Below are 21,324 nucleotides of genomic sequence, written 5' to 3' on the forward strand. Positions count from 1 at the left end.
ACACTTTTTTGTGACATCCGAGCCTCCTCGACGTGGTCCATCGATTTTTCTGCCTCACGCCTTTCCTCATTCGGGACTTATTTGCACGCACCTATATCTATATCAATTTCTCTTAAGATGAGCGTATCGATGTCGCGATCCCTGGAGCGGCGGACCTTTGCTTTACGTCTAGGCACGCTACTCATGCACGTGCGTAAGGCGCTGTCCCAGGAAGCGGGTTTTGTAACGTCGAGACAGGTGTTCTCGACGTTACGTCACGCCGTAGCAATTTGTCTCGCGTATACACGTACAGGGTGTCCCCCGAGAAGTGCACACGCGGCAGCAATTGGCACAAGAATCCATTTTTCTTGGAAGATTATTTAATTTCTGACATTCCTATATTTATCATTATTTTCAAATTATGTCTGATAAACTGCAGTTTTCCTCCAAGTGAAAAGCTTTGGATTTGCTTTCTCGATTTTCGGTAACTCTTGCAGTGGCCTCTTTTGCCAATTAAACCTCTGAATAAATTTTTCGTCTTATGAAAGAGCAGAACGCAAATCGATCGAGCGTAGACAACGTTTCATTGAAAGACTTTTTGCAGGACACCCTGTATCTGGCAACCTGCGTGCACAGTCTACTCTCCGCTCTCGTAATATCGAGATGCCGATGGAAAAGTTATATTCCGCGTGCCTCGGGGGCTTTGGCATTCCGTATCTTACGTACGCCTTGCCGTTGCAGCAATCTTAATAAAAATTTACTCGGCAACGACCGACGAGATTGGTATATTATTGAGCGTAAGAGTAGTACCGAATTGACACGGGACATGCTTATGATTATTAATTCTAACATCAAGTACTTTTTAAACATTGTCGAAAATTATTGTCAAGTATCGATGCTATCATAATGATATCATGATGATAATTATCGTTGTTAAATGTCGATGTTTAGAAGAAGTCGAAATGTAAGAAAGATATGGCTGAAAGTAGATCTTTTTGATAACAGGAGATTCGAATCGATCGACGTTGATTATTTTAATCCCTGCTGCGGAGCTTCTGCCTGAACATTAACGCTCACCCTCGAGATACCCGAGCACTATCCGCTTGGGGTCAAAAATTCTTGAAGCGACGAGTTTCTGCCGCTCGCGTAAAAAGTCGCTATCCTGCCATCACGTCCACGTGCATTCCACGTGCGTCTGTCGAGCTCTCGAGCTCGAAAGAATATAGCGTGCTCTTACCGCGCGCACTCCACGGCGGAATTTCGTTCCCGCGATTTACCGTTGCACGTGCGCTCAACGTCAAAGGGGAATCCCGCGAGGAAGCGCGGAAGGGTTCGCGCGATATTGCGGACACGTGAGGTGTAAACGTGCCCCGCTGTTGAGAAATAGCGCGCCCGAGGTAGTCGTCTCGCGAGGTCGCCGTCGGTGCTAACGGTATATACCTTTCAGGTACGTCTGCATATATGCCCAAAGGCGAATATATACAGATATGGCCGCATTTGTAGAATCGGATGTATCGCGTCGCGACGATATTCGAACCATTCGATGATGCGCGTCGCGCGTAAAGCAAGCAAAAAAGATACTGACAGTATCATACGGTCCGTGTTATAGTTTCCAATCCTTTTCCTTATACCATCAAGGCTCTTTCCCTCTTCGACGACTGATTAAATGATCGATCGACGCTCGAGCGTAAAATTGTATTTGGTCGGACAAATCTGCTAACCAACGTAATAATCCGTGACGAATTAATATTTCGACTGCTTTCGAAAGAAGAGATAGAAATCGCTCCACGTTATGATCCGAATGAGAAAAGACTTTGAGCATTAAAAGAAAAAGCTGAGAAACATGAATTTGTCTCGGAATGTGAATGAATTTGTCTCTGCATCTGTTTCAGTTTCTTTTCCTTATAAACGATTCTTGCAAATTTGAAAAGTTGATAACGACCAACAATTTATTACAGTAATCTTAAAGCATTGAAACATAAATTCCTCAATAAGAATTGCGTGTTTCTTAAAACCTGGTTGAAATGACGGTATGGAGAATCGTTTACGATCAATTGTGGCGTGCCGATAGCTGTATCCGAGGCTATATTTCTAGGAACATAATCGCGACGCGACACGCGGTGAAAGTGTGCGAAAAGGGGCTAAGAAACAGTGCCGGCGCGTAAAAGTAACGTATGCGTCACGTGGCGGGATTCGAGACAATGACTATGGGAAAGGGAATGAAGGAGAACGAAAGACGCGAACGTCGAGGAAGATTCATGCTAAATTTCCCATTCGCGAATATATGCACGGGGATGGATATACCCGTCCGAGAATGCCAATAACGAGTACCTACGTCAAGCGCAGATTACACGCGAAAGAGAAAACATGCATGGTAATGAATGCCGTCGTGGCATTCATCACGGAATCATATCTAAAAGAGGCTTCGTAACGCGTGCGTAAGGTGTTCTCGAGGAAGAGTACCCTTGGCCAAGCCTCAGGTCTTCCCTCGGGAAGATCTTAAACAGTTGTCTTTTCTGATTTCTGTTAATTATCTTTAAAATAATAGATATAATTTATTAATATGTGATAAAATAATATTATAATATATATTGTTATAACTAATTATTTGTAATTAATTAATATACATATAACAACAAATATTAATAAACATTGCATTATCATGGACTTATTACGTTAAAAGATTAACGATAGAGATTTGCGCTCACTTTTCTATTCCATTTGAATAATCTCTCGTACTTTTTCTATACAGGTATAAACTTTACTTTTTTGCTTAATGTTATTTTATTATATGAGTATTTCATAATTTATTAAATGGGATAATACCTGATATAGAGCGACGAGATGTTATGCTGGATGCTGCACGCAAATCTTCAAGAATCTCGTCATCTCGCGATTCCGCGAACGATGGCGATGGCAAATGCGGCGATCGCGATCGTTCGAAATTTCGCCAGCGGCGATATTTTGCGGTAACTGCAAATTAATTCAGAGCACGTTCAAGAGCCATCAACGGCCGCCTACTCGTGCATTTCCTCAGGCGCGGTAACTACCTGCCACGTTATGATAATTAAGAAGCGAATCGCGCGGCGATTCGTAGCGAACACCACGGCCATCAGTTAGGATAATCGAGTGTCACCGACTAAATTTGACGGTGTCCCAACTTCCAACACCGTGTCGGAATCTACGGTGAGATTCCTTATCGAAGTCGGATTTATATCGCTTACGGCTTACGGGATCACTCACGATTATTCATGAAGCTGATAATCCGCGTGACAAAGGTTTAGATTTGAATCGCTGTGCGTATGAAATACTTTTCCATTTTACTATTATGATTGATTAGTGTTAACCCATTTTAAGATCAACGCGATAAGTCAATAGATAAGTAGGTATTTACTGTGGGAAACGCAAGACATGTAACCAAAAAAAAACTAAAGACAATAAGAAATGATGTAATTATTAATATACATATGTATCGAGTTAATCGCGATAAAAATCTAAGAAATCAATTTTAGAGACAGACACAACGCTAAAAAATACAGATAAATCTTATAATTTTCGCTTTCATTGAACAATGCTATATTTATTATGGATACTTAGAATATATGCTTATATATTATATCTATTTATGAATGCCTAATGAAGCCGTACACGTGGCATGTTGCAATAGCCAGTTTGCAATAGCCAGTTTGAATCAGTTCCTATATATGGTCGTCGACTATGACATGAGCACAATCGTACGTACATCAAATAATGACACGTTGTCAATTTACATAACTCCGACTCGTGAATGATAATTATCGCGTTCGTTGTAGCGAGAAGGAAACACGAATCGGCGTGCATTTCCGAGGCTGTGCCCGATTTGGTCGACGTTTCCCATTTATTTCCGCGTTCGGCAATGATTATTAAAGAGATATCGCATCGCGTTTTTCCAGCAAAGTCGATATCAGGGAAAGTCGCGTCTTCCCTTTTCTGCTTTCGTAATGCCTTTGGAAATTGCCAATCGCGTCGAACGGCAATTTGTCGAAAATGATCGAAGTTACGTAAGGAATCGTCGACGCAATCGCGAATTTCTTCCCTTGCACTCAGTTACGCGGTAAGAAGATTTTTCAAGCTTAGCGGCAATCGAGGTGTGCAACGTGTAATTTTTTTTCGTGATATAAAAAAGTTTGTCATAATTTTTCTCTCTGACGACAAGAAATGTTACAAAATGTATATTTTATTTGCGCAGGTGCAGAGGCTCGCCGATTACGAGAGGTACCTGGGACAGGAAGCGAGGAGCTTGATAGACAGCGAGTGCATTGACAGCGGGACAGTCCTCCATCGTGGACAGTTAGAGGGTGACCTTCACCGTATTCAGGAGCTATTCCCCGGCGACAACTTGCGGCTACACGAACGAGACGTTGTCACCACGGTACGACGAGAGTATTTCATTGATACAAAATATTTTTTTTGTCGTTCCTAATTCCCGACGATCGGAACTTCAGTTAGCAACTGTTAGCAACGATGATAAAGACGTTTATGCAAAACATCCTACTCCTCCTTCCGTGGAGGATGTACAAATGATGTAGCGACAAACAACGGTGCTGACAAACGGTATCGCAGACAATGCGCCTAGCAATTCAGCCTTTCTCACGGTCGTTTAGACGCATCTCGTTTTTCTGCGTCCGCGGAAAATGCTCGCGTGCCGCGCGGCGGTTGGAGAACCACGTATATACTCCACTTCCTTCCCACGTTCATTCGCGTATCCATCCGGACACAAGCGTATTATTCGATAATTTCTCCCAGCCCTATTTTCACCCGACCCGCCCGCTGGCTGCTGCGAACGGTGAAATTGACGGCGCGGCGTGCCGTTCGTTCAATAGAGCGCTCACTTTCTGCGTCCACACAAAAAAATATATGGAAACAGAATAGAAACTGTGCCACCGAGATGGAGGCTGGCAATAATGACACTGGAATGACACTTATATTATTTCCATGGAAAGCGCGTTATCCTTTTTTCGTATAACGGTAGAAACGTAGCGAAAGTTGGTATATTGTAAAGAAACAAGAGTAGGATTCTTATAAAAAAAAGAACGTCACGTCTGCTAAAGACTTCTTTAATCAGTAATTGACATTGTAAACTACGGTTTTCTTTAATATTATAATGCGTAGTATAATGTTTTTTCTTCCATTTTGTAAAATTATAAGATACATTTTTTTTCTTCCTAGAAGTCGATTTCGCGGAATACAAAAATTACAAGCGTTATCGTAGAAATAACAGACCGCCTACAATTATTTATCGTATTTTGCGCGTTTTTATGTTCGGTGAGAAACATTCGCGTAGCCATTTCGAGGCATTCTTATCCCATAAAGGCATAAAACATCGGTGTCTGTCGGTATCACTCGAAACTCTCGCTGTTAAAGTCCCCGGGCGATGCACTTTCCAATGCTATAAATGATAGCGGATAATCCATTTGACGTGTTGGATGTATTAGTCCCCGATCTCTAGGCTTTTATGCGTTGTAACAACGCGATTACAATGAAACGGAGGTGGGTTACCGCCCGGTCGGGATCACCAGAAGTGATTTCGTAATGGAAAAGAGCGGCGAGAGCGAAGAATAGAGGATGTTGGGACATGTCGGGGAATCTATAAGCCCGCATATGTTAATCCGTCCGCTCGTGCCGCCGGGAGAGCATTCGCTGCTCTCGCCTATAGTTGTAGCACGCCTTAGAGAATCGTCGCTTAGCAGCCAAATTTGGTACTGACATTTTTCGGGCGTAGCTGTTAATACTCTGCACGTGTGTGGCACGCATGTGGTGTTACATGACGCGATTAATGCGGCGGTAAAATTAGCATGCTCTCTGAGACCCTGCGAAATTCCCCAGTCGAGTCGTTACAACAAGAGCCTTAAACTCTTAGAGATAGTCATTTGCAGTCAGATCTTGCTATTCAGACATTTGATATGAGAATTTTTTCTCTTTCCTCTATGAAAAAAATATATATATATATTAATTGTATTTAAATGTCAACATATTGTATTAAACTTAAAATTTTTTCTAAAAGTAACTCTAGCTATTATTAGTCGTCCACTAGATTTCAATTTAATTTAATTGTTTATTATTTTCAGAAAACGAAAAATATGTTACGTAAAAGAAACGGTAGTACTCCAGCCAGACTGACGAGAGGGCTTTCTCAGAAGGCACTGGATATTCCGGATAGTGGCTCATCGCCAATTAAATCACCGACTAGGACTTTCCTCCTGGAAACGCCAGTTCAGTTCACCACGGTATGAAAAATTTTAGGAAGTTATCAAGATTAAAATATGTTTGCAAATATATTTGCCTATTTTGATAAAGATTAAGATTTTTTTAAGACACTTAATACTAAGAATCTTAAAATCCGGATTTTAGGGTATGCAATCTCAGGAGAGGCATCTCTTCCTCTTCACCGATCTTCTGCTGATCGCGAAAGCTCGTAGCAGCGGGAACTTCAAGTTGAAGCAAATCGTAAAAATGAGTGAGCTCTGGCTTACGGCTGGTCACATAGAAGACGTGGCGGAAAGCAGCAAGTCCGTGGAAACCAGCTTCGTTATTGGTTGGCCCACGACGAACGTTGTGGCCACTTTCATGTAAGTAGGCTCTTTTTCAAAGCCGCGTATAATTGAGTACAACAGATATCCAAATGAGATAGAAAATATCAACTAGTCGGATCTTACAATTGTTACTGTTGTCACGGTCAAATTCATCCTTATAGGACCGCTGCAGCGCGAGATCTCTGGTGGGGACGTTTGAACGATCTTGTGCAAGAGGAAAGAAGTAAGGAGCCGTCGAACACGAACATTCAAGTTATGTACCACGACAACGACACGCACACCGACTACGTAAGTGCGCCCGTCTTTTCACGCGAGAACGGATACGTTCGCGGTCACACCTTCGCGCGAACGTCCATTCTTTGCGCATACTCGAATCCGCGGGACTCGATTATCATTCGACCTTGCTAGTAGTATTTTTTTTCTTGAGAGGCATCCTTTATACCGCGAACGTCGGTACTGAGTTAGAATCGTCGCCGCGTATTGTGTCGGCATTCACCTTCAATCATCGATTCATAATTCATTAAAAGTTGCATAAAGGTATAAGCCGCTTGGATCGCGAATGAATTTCCGTTAAATAAACGCTGTCTATCGTCGGTAAACAAGGAGCGACGAATCGCGTGCCGTATTATTCATCCCTTTGTACTACCCGGCGATGAAAGAATACATACGTGCTATTTCGAACCTTGCAGTGCAAAACGATCACGGTCGACTCCGACAAGACGGCGCAGGATTGCGTGAGCAAGGCAATGTTATTGTGGGATCTTCAAGCTTCTTCAGGACCTTTCCAGCTTTGGGCCCGAACGTTCCCGGACGAGCCGCCGTATCCGTTGATAGGGCACGAACGACCATTCGCCGTGAAGATGTCGCGTCTACGACACATGCTATCGACAGATGAGGGTTTTGACCTGGTGCACATCAACAATAGCGGCGTCGATCTATGTCATTTCATCCTCAGGCCTGTGATGAAAACACCCGCGAAAAAGAACAATCGATCGAAAATAACCGGTCTATTGCGTCGCTCACTGTCGTTGAATCCGCACCTCTTCGGCGTGCCTCTGGCGCGGCTAGATGAGAACGGCCTACCTAAACCCGTTCTCGTGATGCTGCAACAATTATTCGCGAAAGGTCCGTTCATGCAGGGAATATTCCGCAAGTCTGCGAATGTTCGAATCGTTCGAGAGTTGCGAGAACAGATCGAGTCCACGGGAGATCCTAGTTGCTTGGAGGATGCGCCGATTATAGCGGTGGCAGCTTTGCTGAAGGACTTCTTGAGATCTTTGCCGGATCCTCTCTTGACCTCCCATCTGTTTCCTCTCTGGATGGACAGCTTGGATACGCCGAGTCCTGTCCAAACTATTAAAAGGTTTATAATTTATTTTCATTAAAATAATATGATTTTTTCAATACAAAATTTCTATGTCAGTTAATACATTTATTACTACTGTTAACACAATAATTTTGATAAGAAAATAAAAATAATTGGAAAAAATTTTTCAGCATTTTACATAGACTGCCAAAGGCGAATTTCACGTTACTCTCGCATTTAATTTGCGTACTGCACCATGTGGCGAAGCGATCCAAACGTAATCTCATGTGCGCCAGCAATCTTGGCGTTTGCTGCGGCCCAAGTTTACTTTGGTCTTCGAACCCGACAGTGAATCAGAGTAGAGCGATCCCGACAATCACGGAAATGCTGATCTGTCACTGCGAAGATTTGTTCGGCGCTGATGTTACGCATCTACTCGGAGAAGACACGCGCAGCGACAGCGGAGCCGAGGAGAGTACTGACAGCCTTCATTGTAAGTATTATAATAACGTTATGTTAAATTATTATTAATTAATCAAAGATATTAAATAATAATCAAGATATTAAAAAACATTAAAATATATGAACATATATTAAACAGCAAATTAAATTATTTTTAATAAAATAATGATTAAAATATTTTAATAATTACATTGTCCATTATTAACAAGTTCCTTATGGTGCAGCAGGTGGAATATCCTTGGATAGTCTGGACCTGACAGAGGCACCGCGTAGAGATCCCATGTCCCTGTCAAGAGACTCAGGCTTGACCTTGTCAGATTGCCAATTATTCATCCCGGAATCGCCCGTAGGCTCGGAAGACTCTGCCCCGAATGCTCCAACGTCTACTAATTACGATAAATCTTTTGCGAAGGAAGAGAAGTCTAATGGTAAAACCTACATGCCAGTTTATAGATGCGGATGGGAGGAGAGGCTGAACGGTTACGCGTCCGGCAATCATAATCATACGAACAGCACGGAGCACAACTTCAGAGAGGAAAAGGCCAATGAGTGTTACCCTAATCCGTCTCAATCGTCCAATTTCCAACGGCAAGATTGGCTACGGGCACAGCTCAAAAGAACACCTAGAACGAACAGATTGGACGAGCACGAGCACAGAAAGGAGAGATTCGGCGACAAGGACATATATGATAGGGAATACCTTAGACAGGACACGATTAAAGAAAATGTGGAGAACTGCAAGACTTATCGGAGCAGACAGTTGAACGTAAGCTATGAAATACTATCGGAGGAGTACAATAGCAAGAGCTTGCAACAGGACATCCGAAGTGCCGAACGGGTGTCAATTCACGACTCGGAGCAGGATCTAACAAGCGGTGGCGACACATCCCGCTCTGGCAGCGACTGCTATGAATTCAAGAAGGTCAAGTCCTCCGAGGTGCAGTACGTGAGTCTGGAGTCACCGATGTCGGAGAAAGAACGCTGTCGTCAGGCCCGCGACCGTGATTTGTACGATGACTTTGTTAGAGTAAAGGCTTCCATATACATGGAAGCGTTGAAGTATTGCAAGAGCAAGGACTCGAATGGCGAATCCGATGGTAAAGTTACATACTGCCAGGACAGGAGTCGATCAACCGAGATCTATGGAACCGCGGATGCGAACGATTCCTATAAAAGCGTAGTCGACCTTAGCGAGGATGAGCAGGAGAAAAGAACTACGTCATGGCCGGACACACCGCCGCCATTGCCGCCGAGGCTCAGACACCTGCCGCCGGTGCATATGAATCTCGAGGACAGGCATAAAGTGGCGGGTAGGTCTAGGTCTTTACCACCGCCACCGCCCTATCGACCTCCACCGCAACCTCGCGCCCCTATCACCACGAGGCATCTAGGATTCGGCAGATCCGTCGTTGATGATGAGAGCTACGTCTGAGAACGAATGGCGGATTCATACTGGCTCTTAATCATCGAATATGTCCCCCCCCCCCTCCTCCTTTCCCTCCATCCCGTTATCCCGGTGTGTATAATGTCCAAGTCGTGGATTTGTCACGACAATTGAACCTAGTCGAAACTGAAACGTGCATATCGGGATAGAGAGATGGTCACGTTTAATCGCGCCGTAGCGATTTTTTGTTAAGAGCGACGAGTACTTATCGTCCTTCTTTGATCAAATTTAGAGATAGCGAGATAAGTAAGACGAAGTGAGACGGCGAATTATAAAATTCGCCGTCTATTCGTGACCGCCGACAATAGATCTTGGCCCGTGTTCTTGTCGTATTTTCGGCACTAAATGTTCACATTTAATATCTATCTTTTGACTTGAATTTTTCGCATAAGCAGACGAAACTCTGATTCAGATGGTTGTATTCAGGGCTAAATACTATGCTAAATCGAGGACCCGGGCCTGCGACTGTCATTCAGTGATTCAGGGTGCTTCCACGAGCGTTAATTCATACTATCTTAGTAGGCTTAATGTTCGTATTTAAGTAGCTAACTAAGCATAGACTAAACAAACGGACAATACTAGCCCCAAGACGATACTATGAGTAACTCTTTTCTTACGTAAATAACGTTTGTAAAAATATTAATGAGAGATGAATTCTCTATGAGCATCGAAGAAGTGCTGTGGAAATACAGATGTTGTGCTTAGCAGCACGATAAAAGGCACAATAATGCGATCGACGAATATACAACGTTTTAATAGCGCCTTTAAATCGGAAAATTTTTTATCTTTCTCTAAATTATTTTTAGACGAATGCATTTTTCAAATTAGGTGCACTTTTCTATCGATGCAATGGCGCGTTTGTATATTTTAAGTTTGTGAGAAGCCAAGATCAATTGCGGGGATAATCACAATAATAAAGTAGTTTCGTAGAAGAGAACTTGTTATAAATTTCCCCCAAAAAAAAAAAAAAACATTGTAAACTTTTTATTTCGTTTTGCGCAGTCGTGACTGGTACCAATTCGAAACTGATTTTAAGTTAAGAAAGACCACTCTTCTCGACATTCTGTTTTTTTTTAATGGCTCTGTTAACAACGCGTTAATAGTTGTGTTTTAATCAAATTTGATTGACAGAATTAGTATCTCTTCAATATTTTCTTTTCCGGGCGTATTTACCAGATATTTTTTTCGCGCTTGCATCGAACGGGAACGAATCTTCCCTGTAACTAGCAATGATAAATTCGTTTCTTTGACAATCGTAACATGATTTACAAACATAAGATACTGTGTGCGTGGATACAATCTTCTTAACGGCTATAGAATACAAGAAGCATTGGAGTGTTATATACTATACGACCAGGCTTTTGCCGTTCTTTGTATATATTAATCTGTGAACTGTCATCTTTTATATCGTTGAACTTATGATACGAAGTGTAACACTCATAAGATATGTATACTTATCTAAATTATATATGTTATGCTATAAAAGCAAATATATATATTTCGTATTTTATACACCTATGGATTTTCTTTGATACAACCTGTCCGTTTCATTCCCAAGTTGTGCATGATTGTATATAAATTAATTAATTATGCTACAAAAATATTTACATTAGTCTCTCTGCGATATTTAGATATTTCTCAGAATTGATTAAGTATTAACAGAATTTAATATGAGATCTAAATATTGAATCTGCTTACAAATAAAAATAAATATATTTTTAAAATTTGTACATATCAAGAAGAAATCTTACATAACGACGGTAATTCATAACGATCTCTATTACATCATTATTATCGATATATCAGTATTATCATGTGCGCTACTTTTAAGAATGGAGTTACCTGAGTAGCCACCACGTGGTGCTACTTATCAATGTGTCTGGTGTCATCTGTTCTTTCTCTTCTGAATGTTTTGAAAAGAAAGGTTAATAAGAATAAATAATATGCTCCAAATACTTAACAAACTGGTTAATACAATGTATTATTTTACGCGTCATAAATTCGTGCCAGCTTCCTTGGTTGTGAGAAATATAGGTAATGATCACGTTTTGTTCAAAACTTTATTATTTAGATTAAATTTTTGACGTTTTCTATCATCAAATGTACTTTAATGAATATGATAATATTTAATTGAATATGATAGTTACTGGATGCATAAAATAATTTGACACTTGTAGCCACCGTGAAACGATTTTATAGAAGGACGAACATACTTTCGAGCGGCGACAAGTTTGAGATTACTCTGGACCAGAGGAAGCTGAAGACACCGCAGAGTAGGGTATTCGAGGTGAACAGCAAGCCTCTGGCTTTAGCCGTAGCCGCCGAATGGGATGCACAGAAGGAAACAATCGATAGAGGAAGCATGCACCTGGTACGATATCATGGTATACAACTATATGAATACAAGTACTTGGTTTATTGACTTAATTCATTAACTTGGCATTACCAGTTTATATGATATTCTGTATCTATTTTAAGTATATGTAAATATATGCTAACATTTTTCCGGTTTTCTGTTGTAGACATCCTTGTGCAACACCGTATTGGACAATCCGCACAATCATACCGAGATAAATCTGGTCAATCATATAGTGAACTGTTTAGAAATGGATACGATTTTATTTTATTCGAGTGTAAGAGAAAGTACTTATACAAGTCTCTGTATTTTCTCTATATTATTTTTAATGCGACAGTATTTTGATTACAATGATTTTTGTGATTTTAGGAAGTGGATGAACTATATCAGTTACAAGTGGAAAAGTGGGAACCTATAGTTCGTTGGTTTTGCGAGCATTATGATGTAGATATTGCGAGAACTCAGAGTATAGAAGCGCCCACGGCGTCTATGGAAACCAAAGCTGCATTAACAAAACATTTATTGTCGCATAATTTCAATAGTATTTATGGTAATAATGCAATTTAATGAGAGATGAAGCTTTCTGTATTTGTATATTAACTGCTATCTGTATGCAGGTCTTGTATATGCAGTGGACGGATTAAAATCAGTTATTCTAACTCTTGCCACAGCTGCAAGAGTAATTAATATCCCGGAAGCTGTAAATCTTTCACGCTTAGAAGAAGAATATCAGGTATATATCACCACGGTTTGATTTATAATAAAAATGTCCATTGAAGTCCGTTCTGCTCTCCATTATCTATTATTATTACATGTTCGTGATATATCTATTGTATATTATCGTTATTATGTTTTTTTATGCATAGATCTCTCACTGGGGCAACGTGGAATGGCATCACGAGTACAGTAAACAAGATTTGCAGGCTCGTCTATCAGCGGCGATGTTATTTGTATATTTGAACTCTCATTCCGCCACTTCTCGACCCAAAAATGACGCCCCTAATGTAAGCTAGTCCTATTTAAATTATCAAAGAATCACTACTAATAGATATAAAATTTGTAAAAACAACATATTCACTGTAATATAACATTGTCTGTAACATCGATGCCGACCGATCACTCCCTTTGTGCTAATTGATAAAAACTGGGAGAGATCTTCTACGCGCATCTAAAAGTTTCCAGCGACGAATTAGATAGGAATGGAACAATCGGGCCCGACCCATTCCTTTGTACAAATGCAACTGAAAAGTTAATGAATAATTACATACGTAATAGATATATGTATGTTCTGTGTGATCACACAGGATATTCTATATCTCCCTATTATGTAAAAGAAGAAATTATGATTTCTTGTGTATTACCTATACGATGCTCCGTGATGTAAACACACCGCACCGTTCTTGCACGAGTGGCGAATGCATTCATTGCGATTGCATTCGCCTACACCGCGGCCAGTGGCAGGACTAGAGCCGGTTAACGGAAGAATCGTCGTGTCTGTGCGCAATTCAACGTCGAATATACATCCGGAGAAGCCGGTATGGAGAGGTAGGTCGTGCGGCAACGTATCAAAGTTTTTGGATTTGTAACCACCTATGAGACAAATTTCCTTTCTATTATTATTCGTTTACCTTCATTTCACGCTAAATATTATTTCATTTTAACTTATATTCAATCGAGATCAGTCCCAGTCCGGATTGTATTTAATGTCAACATCAGATGTGAGTGATGAAAATTTAATGGCTGAATTTAGCGTAAAAGCCGTAAAATATAAAGGATAATAAAAGACGATTTGAGTGTTGACATTATGCCAAATGTGTCAAGTCGCTGTTCTCTGCAGCAACTTACCGATATAGAGAATAGGCGATACGTCAAGTTGAGTCATAGATCCTACTGCCTGACCAGTCACGTTTTTGAGACCCTCTACAGCGAGCCACGCTTCCTTGCCTCTCCTTCCGATTCGAAGGGTATACGTTTTACTTTTACCAGCCAATCCTGCCACACTCAGAGAGGTCAACGAATCGCTAGTAAAGATTCTTCGTACTCCTATTGAAAGATTATAAACGTTGAAATATAGTTTCTTTAAACTCTCTACGCTAAAACTTTATATAATTGGAACTACATATTCTAACATATATTTTTCTATAAGAAAAATATTTTTACTCTATTTAAATGTAAATATAATAGATTAAACTGCAAAATTCCTTAAAATATCTATTATATAGACAATTACTTATTTTTTAGATATCTGGTCACAAATAATCTGTATCTATGCGATTTATTATTAAGATATGACTGAAAAGAATATGAGAGCTTCGAATATACGGAAGATCCTAATTTACATTCGTTGATCACTCACCAGAGCCCAAATCCCACGTAAGCATAATGTAGCCGCGCACGAACGTTATCGAAAGATGGTCCGAGACATCACGGCGCGAGCTTCTCTGTCCGAGGTACGCTATCAGGGAGATTTGATCAAACGTGCGCGGGATGAGTCGCAGCTTCAGCTCCATTGTGTCCTTTATCGAAGTAGTCACGCCGTAAGCAATGTACGACGCGAAACCGGGGACAAGGACTGAGAAAGCCGGCCGCACTAGAATGGCATCTGAAAGGATCCAATGAGTGATGTAACGACTTTGTTGCGATCTCGTTGCATCGCTATCGCATCTATGATATTGAACGTTTCGTTACCTTCTTCGCAGAAAAGCCCGTGACTGCCGAGCGGACAAACGCAAATAAAACCAGTTCCCGGCGAGCTTACGCACGTCGCACCCAGTGAGCAGGGATTGTCGTTGCATGCCGAATGTTCACACAAAGGCCCAGTATACCTGTAAATAGTCTTTAACGCTGAGCATTGGTGTTAAAGACTGACTGTTTCTTCTACGCTAAGATTGATTAGTGTTAATTGAAGTTCTTAGCTCTGAGAAGGTAAATATTAATATTTAATATTAGAGCTTATTTCTGATTTGTAATTTTACTTTTTTTAAGTATATTTTCATTACGTTTTTACTTGACGTATATAAAGATATATGTGTATTAAAGAAGCGAAAAATTAGAATAACTTTAATTTTCAGCTAGTAGATATTTACCCCGCTATACACTTGCAACGAATTCTTCCTTCGCTTTCTTCACACGCACCGAAATTCTGACACGGATTCGACAAACATAAAAACGACGTGCATTCTTCGATCTGGAATGTTTCTAAGGAATCGTGAATAAAATGTCGCGTAATATCGTTCACCTGCAATGCAATTTAAATAATTCTGAACCACCTTGTATAAAAATTGACAAACTTTTGCAATTATTTAAATATATCACAAAAAGATTGAATTTAATTTTAAATAATTCTTTACTAAAACGTACCTTCAGGGAATCCATGCAACCAATGAATCCCATTGCTACGTGAGGGAAATAATGCGAGAACGTTAATGGAATGCCTCCTATGTACAAATTAGCGTATTTTGGGACCATTCCTCGCTGTGGCAGTATTTGTTCGCCGGTTACGGCCATAGTGCCATTCACCAGCAATTTGGCGAAACATTTCTCGTTTTCGTCATTGGCAACGTATTGAAAGCTGTAACAAAAAGAAAAGAAATGTTTCTTTTCTGTTAATATTTTCATGCAAAAATCAAAAAGACAATAAATTTTTTATGTCTACCAATTTAGGTAATGAAAATTTAAGAATTATGGATTAAAGTTGAAATAATTAAAGTTGAATAATTTAATGCGAATAACATACCTCATATCGATGCCCACTTCGTATCCATTATCGATAATAGCATCGATTTCACCGAGTAACATAGTTTCTAGGCCACAAGAAAACTGGAACTTCAACGATCCAAGTTCCAAGTATACTAAAGAATATCTCTCATTGTCAAAGTAAACGTGCAATATAATTCCATTTTTAAATGCCGTTCTAAGCTTAAGATAAATTCGGAGCGTCGCGCTCTTATTTTCAGTAATTATTACTTCGACGCGTTGTCTGACAAAAGATTTGCCGTTAAAGGCCGCTTGTGTGATAGTTGAATCCGTCTTGCATCCGTCGGCATACTAAATAACAATTGTAGTACAGATATATTAACTACAAGTATTTTATTTTGAGAGAAATTTAAGTTTGAAGTCTATTTAGGTTTTTTTCTATAGACTAATTAAAAAATGAATAAAGGATTAATATACTTGTAGCTTGAGTTTTCTATAAATTATTACTTTTCTATCGTTATAAAAACCACTTACTTCGGTAACATTCCGCGGAGTTAACGCGGTAGTACTCGTGGAACACTGATTTCCGCGACAAGCACCGATTTCTGTGGTATTAATTTCGATGCCAGTAACAGTAGTTTGGCTTAACGAGGATCCGCTGGTGGACGTTAACGGGGAGGGTACTGTAGAAGTATCAAATCTCATGGTCGAAGATAATACCGATGGCAGTGTCGATGAGGTAGTTAAGGGTAGAACAGTTCTTGGCATGTCCATGATCGTAGTTCCAAAATCGAACGTTCTGTTTTGTATAGAATCAGTCACGTATCGGAATGTCGTATCAATGGAAAGTGTTACATCAGTAGCGTGATCCATAATGACACTTGTGACATTAGTCCTATCATCCTTTTGGCCTTCACCCATATCCATTGTAGGTCGATAACTAAAACACAGAATGTAGTAAATATTATATTAAATTGACACAAAAGTCGTATATATCCATATAATACAAAAAATTATTAATTCTTTTAAAAAGTATATTTAGAGGACAGTGTTATGGGATTAAAACTAATTCACGCGCGACACAAATTGTATCGCTTATCAATGTGAACAAATCGATATTTTATTAATATCAACCATCAAATATAGCGATCTCAATATTCTTATTGTTAGTAAGAATTATAGAATACTCCATTTACCTTGTCGTGTACTCCGTTACATCTTCATCTACTCTACTAGAAAACGGCGGCTGTATCTTTGTTGTCTGATCATAGTCAGGTGCCTTAGTAACTTCGCCGTCATGGATCGACCTCCCGGTTGGCAAGTAAACTTCAGTACTTTCTGTTTCAGTCTCATGGAGGTAGCCTTCGGTAACAGCGGACGACACCGTTACAGGCTTCGACGTAACGAAATCATCTCGAGTTGGACTTGTTGATGGAACTTCAGTAAGAAAAACACTACTATCACCGCTAACGCTAGAACTCTCGCCCTCGTATCTCGACGTCGTAGTCTTCTCCATAATCGTATATCTCTTTGTATAAGGTGAACTACTTGTTCTCGGAGACGTCGAGTAAACGGCAAAACTAATAGTTGATGTGGATGATAAAGGTAGAGACATATCCACTATCGAAGTTGATTCTTTAGGCGAAACTACGGCAGTTGTAGCTCTAACTATACTCGTTCCCTGTTCAGATGTGTCTTCCACTTCTAGTGTGGTCGTCGAGGGAAAACTGTACTCGCACATGGAACCACCGTAATTCGGTGGACACGAACAAGTGAAGCTATTAATACCATCGATACAGGTACCTCCGTTGTCACATTGAGCGAATTTCGATTCGCAATCGTCGTATCTTAGCTCGCAAAGTGCACCGTGATAATCGGGCACGCAATAACAAACTGGACGGTCGTCCTCCAGTAGACACACTGCTCCGTTCTGACAAGGATTATCCTTGCATGGCACAATTGCCTTGTCGCAATCTTTGCCAGTAAAACCTTTAATAAGAATAACGCAAGAATTTTTCATTAATTAACATGAATATTAGGAAAATGAGAAATGGTATGTGTTATTTTTACAATTGTTTAAGAATGTTTGGCGTTAATCTTAACATAATAACGATAGTCAAACCTTTGTAAGTTCAATTATGATCTGAATTTGGATTATGACTTTCTAAACGCTATTTCTAGACAAAAAAATCTGCAACTCATGGGGGCGAAAATAATATGCTTACCGAATAAACAAGCGCAAGTGTAGGAAGATGGAATATTGATGCAGAGACCACCGTTTCTGCATGGTAACTCCAAGCATTCGTCTACGTCCTCCTCGCAGAGAATACCGGTCCACCCTTTTCAAATCGTACATGAGAAGAGAAAAGTACCATCGCGATAGAATAAAAACGCGAAGAAGCAAATTTTTTTTATGCACGTAAGTAATCATAGATTTCTTACCTTCGCGACAACGACAATAGAATGAGAAGCCGGGCCCTTCGATGCATTCGCCGGAATTTTTGCACATTGTCTCGTTGCAGACCGAGGCGTCAATCTCGCAATATTCTCCTAGAAATAGAACAAGAAAATAACGACATAGAAATTTCTTAGATGCGTTTATCATCACGCGTGTTGCACCTGAGTATCCATCCAGGCATTGGCAAGTGATGCCGTCGTAATCGACGCAGGTACCATTATTGAGGCATGGATGGTTCGAACACTCGCTATATCTTTGCTCGCAATTCACACCTATTTTACATTTAAAACGGTATTATTTATTTTCATCAATTCTTTTATATCAATTTATAACGAATAATATGACGAAGAAAAGTGAATTACCTATGAAACCGTCGAGGCAAGTGCAGTTATATGCGGCAACACCGTCGTTGCATGTGCCACCATTAAGACAAGGATCTGACCAACATTCGTCCCAATTAATTTCGCAATTAATTCCCGTGTAACCATCGATGCAATAACAAGAATAAGTGCTATGTCGTCCATGAAAAATTATAAAATGCAAATATAAGTAAACTATCTCCTTTTTTTTATAATTTTAATTATTTTAACTCGTATATATTTTTAAAATAATCAGTAATATATGTGAACAAGAATAAATAATATATTAAACCTCTACAAGCTGTTTATAGATATTTTTGTCCTAATTATTAATTTATTAGAATAATATTCGTGTTTTTAAGAAAGACTAAAACTACTGTGCACGATATTTCTTGTAGATATCAATTATCGATTGATTTCAATAAATTAATCATATATCTTGTCTTCCGTGTGAGATTCCAAGAATATTAAAACAAAAACGTTATATTTATCTTTTCTATATAGCCTGAGCTATATCTGTCTCATGTCCAATAAATCTAACTCTCAGATTATCAAGATACGTGCTTTCATCATCAAGCGTAAAACTGTGTATGTACCTGTTCTCGTTATCCAAACAGATCCCATACATGCAAGGATCCCCGCTACAATCTGATCCTAATGCAAACACCGTGATCATGGTCGACAGTACTATCAGAGTAAAAATATTTTTACACGCGGTCCTCGAAGATGATGGATAGTAACTCCACTTATAAGCCAGCCTAAGTAGCCTTACATACCTTTACAGCATGATTATAGCATGATATACATACACATATGTCGATTTGTCGCTAATATGTAAATGTGTATGATGTGTGCACGCGAGCTGGAGTATGTGTTAACGTGTGTATACATTACGTTTACTATGTGTCGTGTAACAGGACAGGAAGGTTTATAGCCGTTTCATGATGTAAATTAACGAGATATAGATCTATTTGTTTCATGTTGAATGATGCAGTAATCTTGCAAATACATTCAACATAAGGTACACTTCAGGTACCAATCATATTTAATAAATAATACTTATAGCTTTATTAGACTAAGGAAAGGTCTCCATATAAATTAATATATATCATTAACAAATTGCATCAGTTATTAAAAGGATTGGAAATATTACAATTGTTTATAACGAGCAAATATAGGTATATTTATATATTAGAATTCTTCATCTGTAGATATATTCGTATAAGACTTGAGAAATCGAACGCGTTTTCAAGTATTAGTATCTTCGATATAAAGTACTTGACTTGATTAAATTGGAGCAATACGGTTTTGAGTCACGTCACTGTGCCAACGTTCGTCCATGACCTTTTTCGTGAATTTTGGCATTGCGTTATCAGCTAAAATGCCGTAGAAAGAAAATAAATTACACTTGATCGGTACGAGAACGCCGTACGGTTCCTGAAAGGATTAAAAAGCGGAACGGACTCGTCGAGAGAAAAGGACAAAACATCCTTTTCCATTACCTTCCCATTTCTGTGCGACGGTGGGCAACGGAAAAAAAAGGGAGAATGCGGCGCGTCGAGGAACACGGCACTTTTGACAATCTCTGTACACAGTTATGGTATGCCGTAGGCATATATTGCTAGCGCGGCATAGGCCGTGTATATACGTTGTATGGACGTTGTTCTTGGCGATGCCGTTGACGATACCCTGTCGATGACGAGGACTCAGCCGTAGTCTTAGCAACGCTCAACCATACAAATAACTATTACATGCTGTACGCTTGCGTGAAGCAATCGTATCGACATTAATTCTGACGTTACTATTATAAAAATAAAACTTAATAATAGAGATGATATATTTCTTGGATTTTTTCGCCTTTACAGAGTCGTGGAGTGCGTGTGCAATCTGCGACTCCAAGAATTTGAAACAGCAATTTCTCTACTTGATATCGCTATAACTCGGCAGCACTTTTCTAATTATTGATTCGTTGTTACAATAAAAAAAAATGAAATATTTAGTTCTCTGCAAGCTACATTGTAGTTACAAATTACAGAGCACGAGACACTTTTTAGTCAGGCGAGCAAATCAATATTACGCGTTTACAGAGTAAATCGATTGTGACCGTGGTGCAAGTCCGTGACGGCCGTTATATCCGTTGAATGAGCTTTTCATCCCATAGAAAAGTTTTATTAAAATAGATATAAATATATAATTAACAATATCTTTCGCTTTCCTCGGACTGCAGATTTTTAAATAAATTGTTTACTCACATGTCTTTGTTGACATCTCGCGGAGCGCGTAAACTGTAAACATTAGGCAAGTTGGCTAGTTTTCGGTATCGATGTGCTGCCAAATTATAATTCTATTTTAAGCTAAGAGCACGCTACTCGTAGAACAGTGTTACTCGAGCACTCGCGTGCCGCCAATATCGGACATCTCTTGACTTCGTAATATCAATCCTTGTCCTAATTATATAATTAATCCGTAAGATGATCCGTGGCTTACAAAAGCCAAAATTCTCTGATGCTTCTAACACTGGCCTGCGGTATATCATGTTTGACAAAGGACGTGTATAAATATCCCTGTGCCATGATGATGCCTCGTTGCAATCTTGCCATCAAATAATTTTCGTCGGTTTCAATCTTTCCGGAGTTTCAAAACCTGGAAATCTCTTGGCCAATTAAAAAAATTCTAGGACAGATCCATGAAT

The 21,324-nt window shown here is 39.7% G+C and overlaps 3 protein-coding genes across 7 annotated transcripts in view; 2 read left to right on the forward strand and 1 right to left on the reverse strand.

Annotated features, from left to right (window-relative positions):
- LOC139769709 (rho GTPase-activating protein 20) overlaps positions 1-11,275 on the forward strand; it is a 185,738-nt gene extending 174,463 nt beyond the window's left edge. For all 3 annotated transcript variants that reach the window (XM_071701000.1, XM_071701001.1, XM_071701002.1), the window contains 7 exons: positions 4,208-4,390; positions 6,087-6,245; positions 6,370-6,587; positions 6,713-6,839; positions 7,241-7,914; positions 8,049-8,350; positions 8,544-11,275. In XM_071701000.1, the coding sequence (XP_071557101.1) occupies positions 4,208-4,390; positions 6,087-6,245; positions 6,370-6,587; positions 6,713-6,839; positions 7,241-7,914; positions 8,049-8,350; positions 8,544-9,751 (2,871 nt within the window). In that variant the 3' untranslated portion in view covers positions 9,752-11,275. The remainder of the gene's footprint in view (positions 1-4,207; positions 4,391-6,086; positions 6,246-6,369; positions 6,588-6,712; positions 6,840-7,240; positions 7,915-8,048; positions 8,351-8,543) is intronic.
- Positions 11,276-11,635: 360 nt separating this feature from the next.
- Positions 11,636-18,932, forward strand: L(2)k14505 (ATP synthase mitochondrial F1 complex assembly factor 2 homolog l(2)k14505). 3 transcript variants are annotated; one of them, XM_071701023.1, is made up of 10 exons: positions 11,636-11,797; positions 11,941-12,134; positions 12,286-12,396; positions 12,489-12,669; positions 12,737-12,852; positions 12,986-13,123; positions 14,819-15,044; positions 17,163-17,420; positions 17,505-18,234; positions 18,338-18,932. In XM_071701023.1, the coding sequence occupies exons 1-7, from the start codon at positions 11,707-11,709 to the stop codon at positions 14,828-14,830; spliced, it is 843 nt and encodes a 280-aa protein (XP_071557124.1). In that variant the 5' UTR covers positions 11,636-11,706; the 3' UTR covers positions 14,831-15,044; positions 17,163-17,420; positions 17,505-18,234; positions 18,338-18,932. The 3 variants fall into 3 exon arrangements, with proteins under 3 accessions (XP_071557124.1, XP_071557123.1, XP_071557122.1); XM_071701022.1 differs by lacking the exon at positions 14,819-15,044 and having other exon boundaries at positions 17,163-17,257; positions 17,355-17,420; XM_071701021.1 differs by lacking the exon at positions 14,819-15,044.
- Eys (eyes shut) lies at positions 12,899-20,829 on the reverse strand. Its single transcript, XM_071701015.1, has 15 exons — positions 19,229-20,829; positions 18,636-18,784; positions 18,435-18,545; positions 18,258-18,365; positions 18,041-18,154; positions 17,012-17,804; positions 16,350-16,755; positions 15,856-16,166; positions 15,480-15,690; positions 15,206-15,357; positions 14,808-14,944; positions 14,476-14,721; positions 13,965-14,162; positions 13,481-13,709; positions 12,899-13,360 (listed from the first exon to the last, which is right to left on the reverse strand). The coding sequence occupies exons 1-15, from the start codon at positions 19,306-19,308 to the stop codon at positions 13,309-13,311; spliced, it is 3,297 nt and encodes a 1,098-aa protein (XP_071557116.1). The 5' UTR covers positions 19,309-20,829; the 3' UTR covers positions 12,899-13,308.
- Between the last annotated feature and the right edge of the window lie 495 nt (positions 20,830-21,324).

The sequence above is a fragment of the Temnothorax nylanderi genome, unplaced genomic scaffold, assembly GCF_030848795.1.
Source record: "Temnothorax nylanderi isolate EJ_2023f unplaced genomic scaffold, tnyl_v1.0 TNYL_tig0024_pilon, whole genome shotgun sequence".
Taxonomy (NCBI): Eukaryota; Metazoa; Arthropoda; class Insecta; order Hymenoptera; family Formicidae; genus Temnothorax; species Temnothorax nylanderi.

Excerpts from the sequence above, each read along its gene's own strand:
- Eys (XM_071701015.1), bottom strand. The coding sequence starts at position 19,308 with ATGATCACGGTGTTTGCATTAGGATCAGATTGTAGCGGGGATCCTTGC. Across the intron at positions 18,366-18,434 it reads ATGCCTGGATGGATACTCAG|GAGAATATTGCGAGATTGAC; the intron begins GTGCAACACGCG and ends TTCTATTTCTAG. Across the intron at positions 17,805-18,040 it reads CACTTGCGCTTGTTTATTCG|GTTTTACTGGCAAAGATTGC; the intron begins GTAAGCATATTA and ends TTCTTATTAAAG.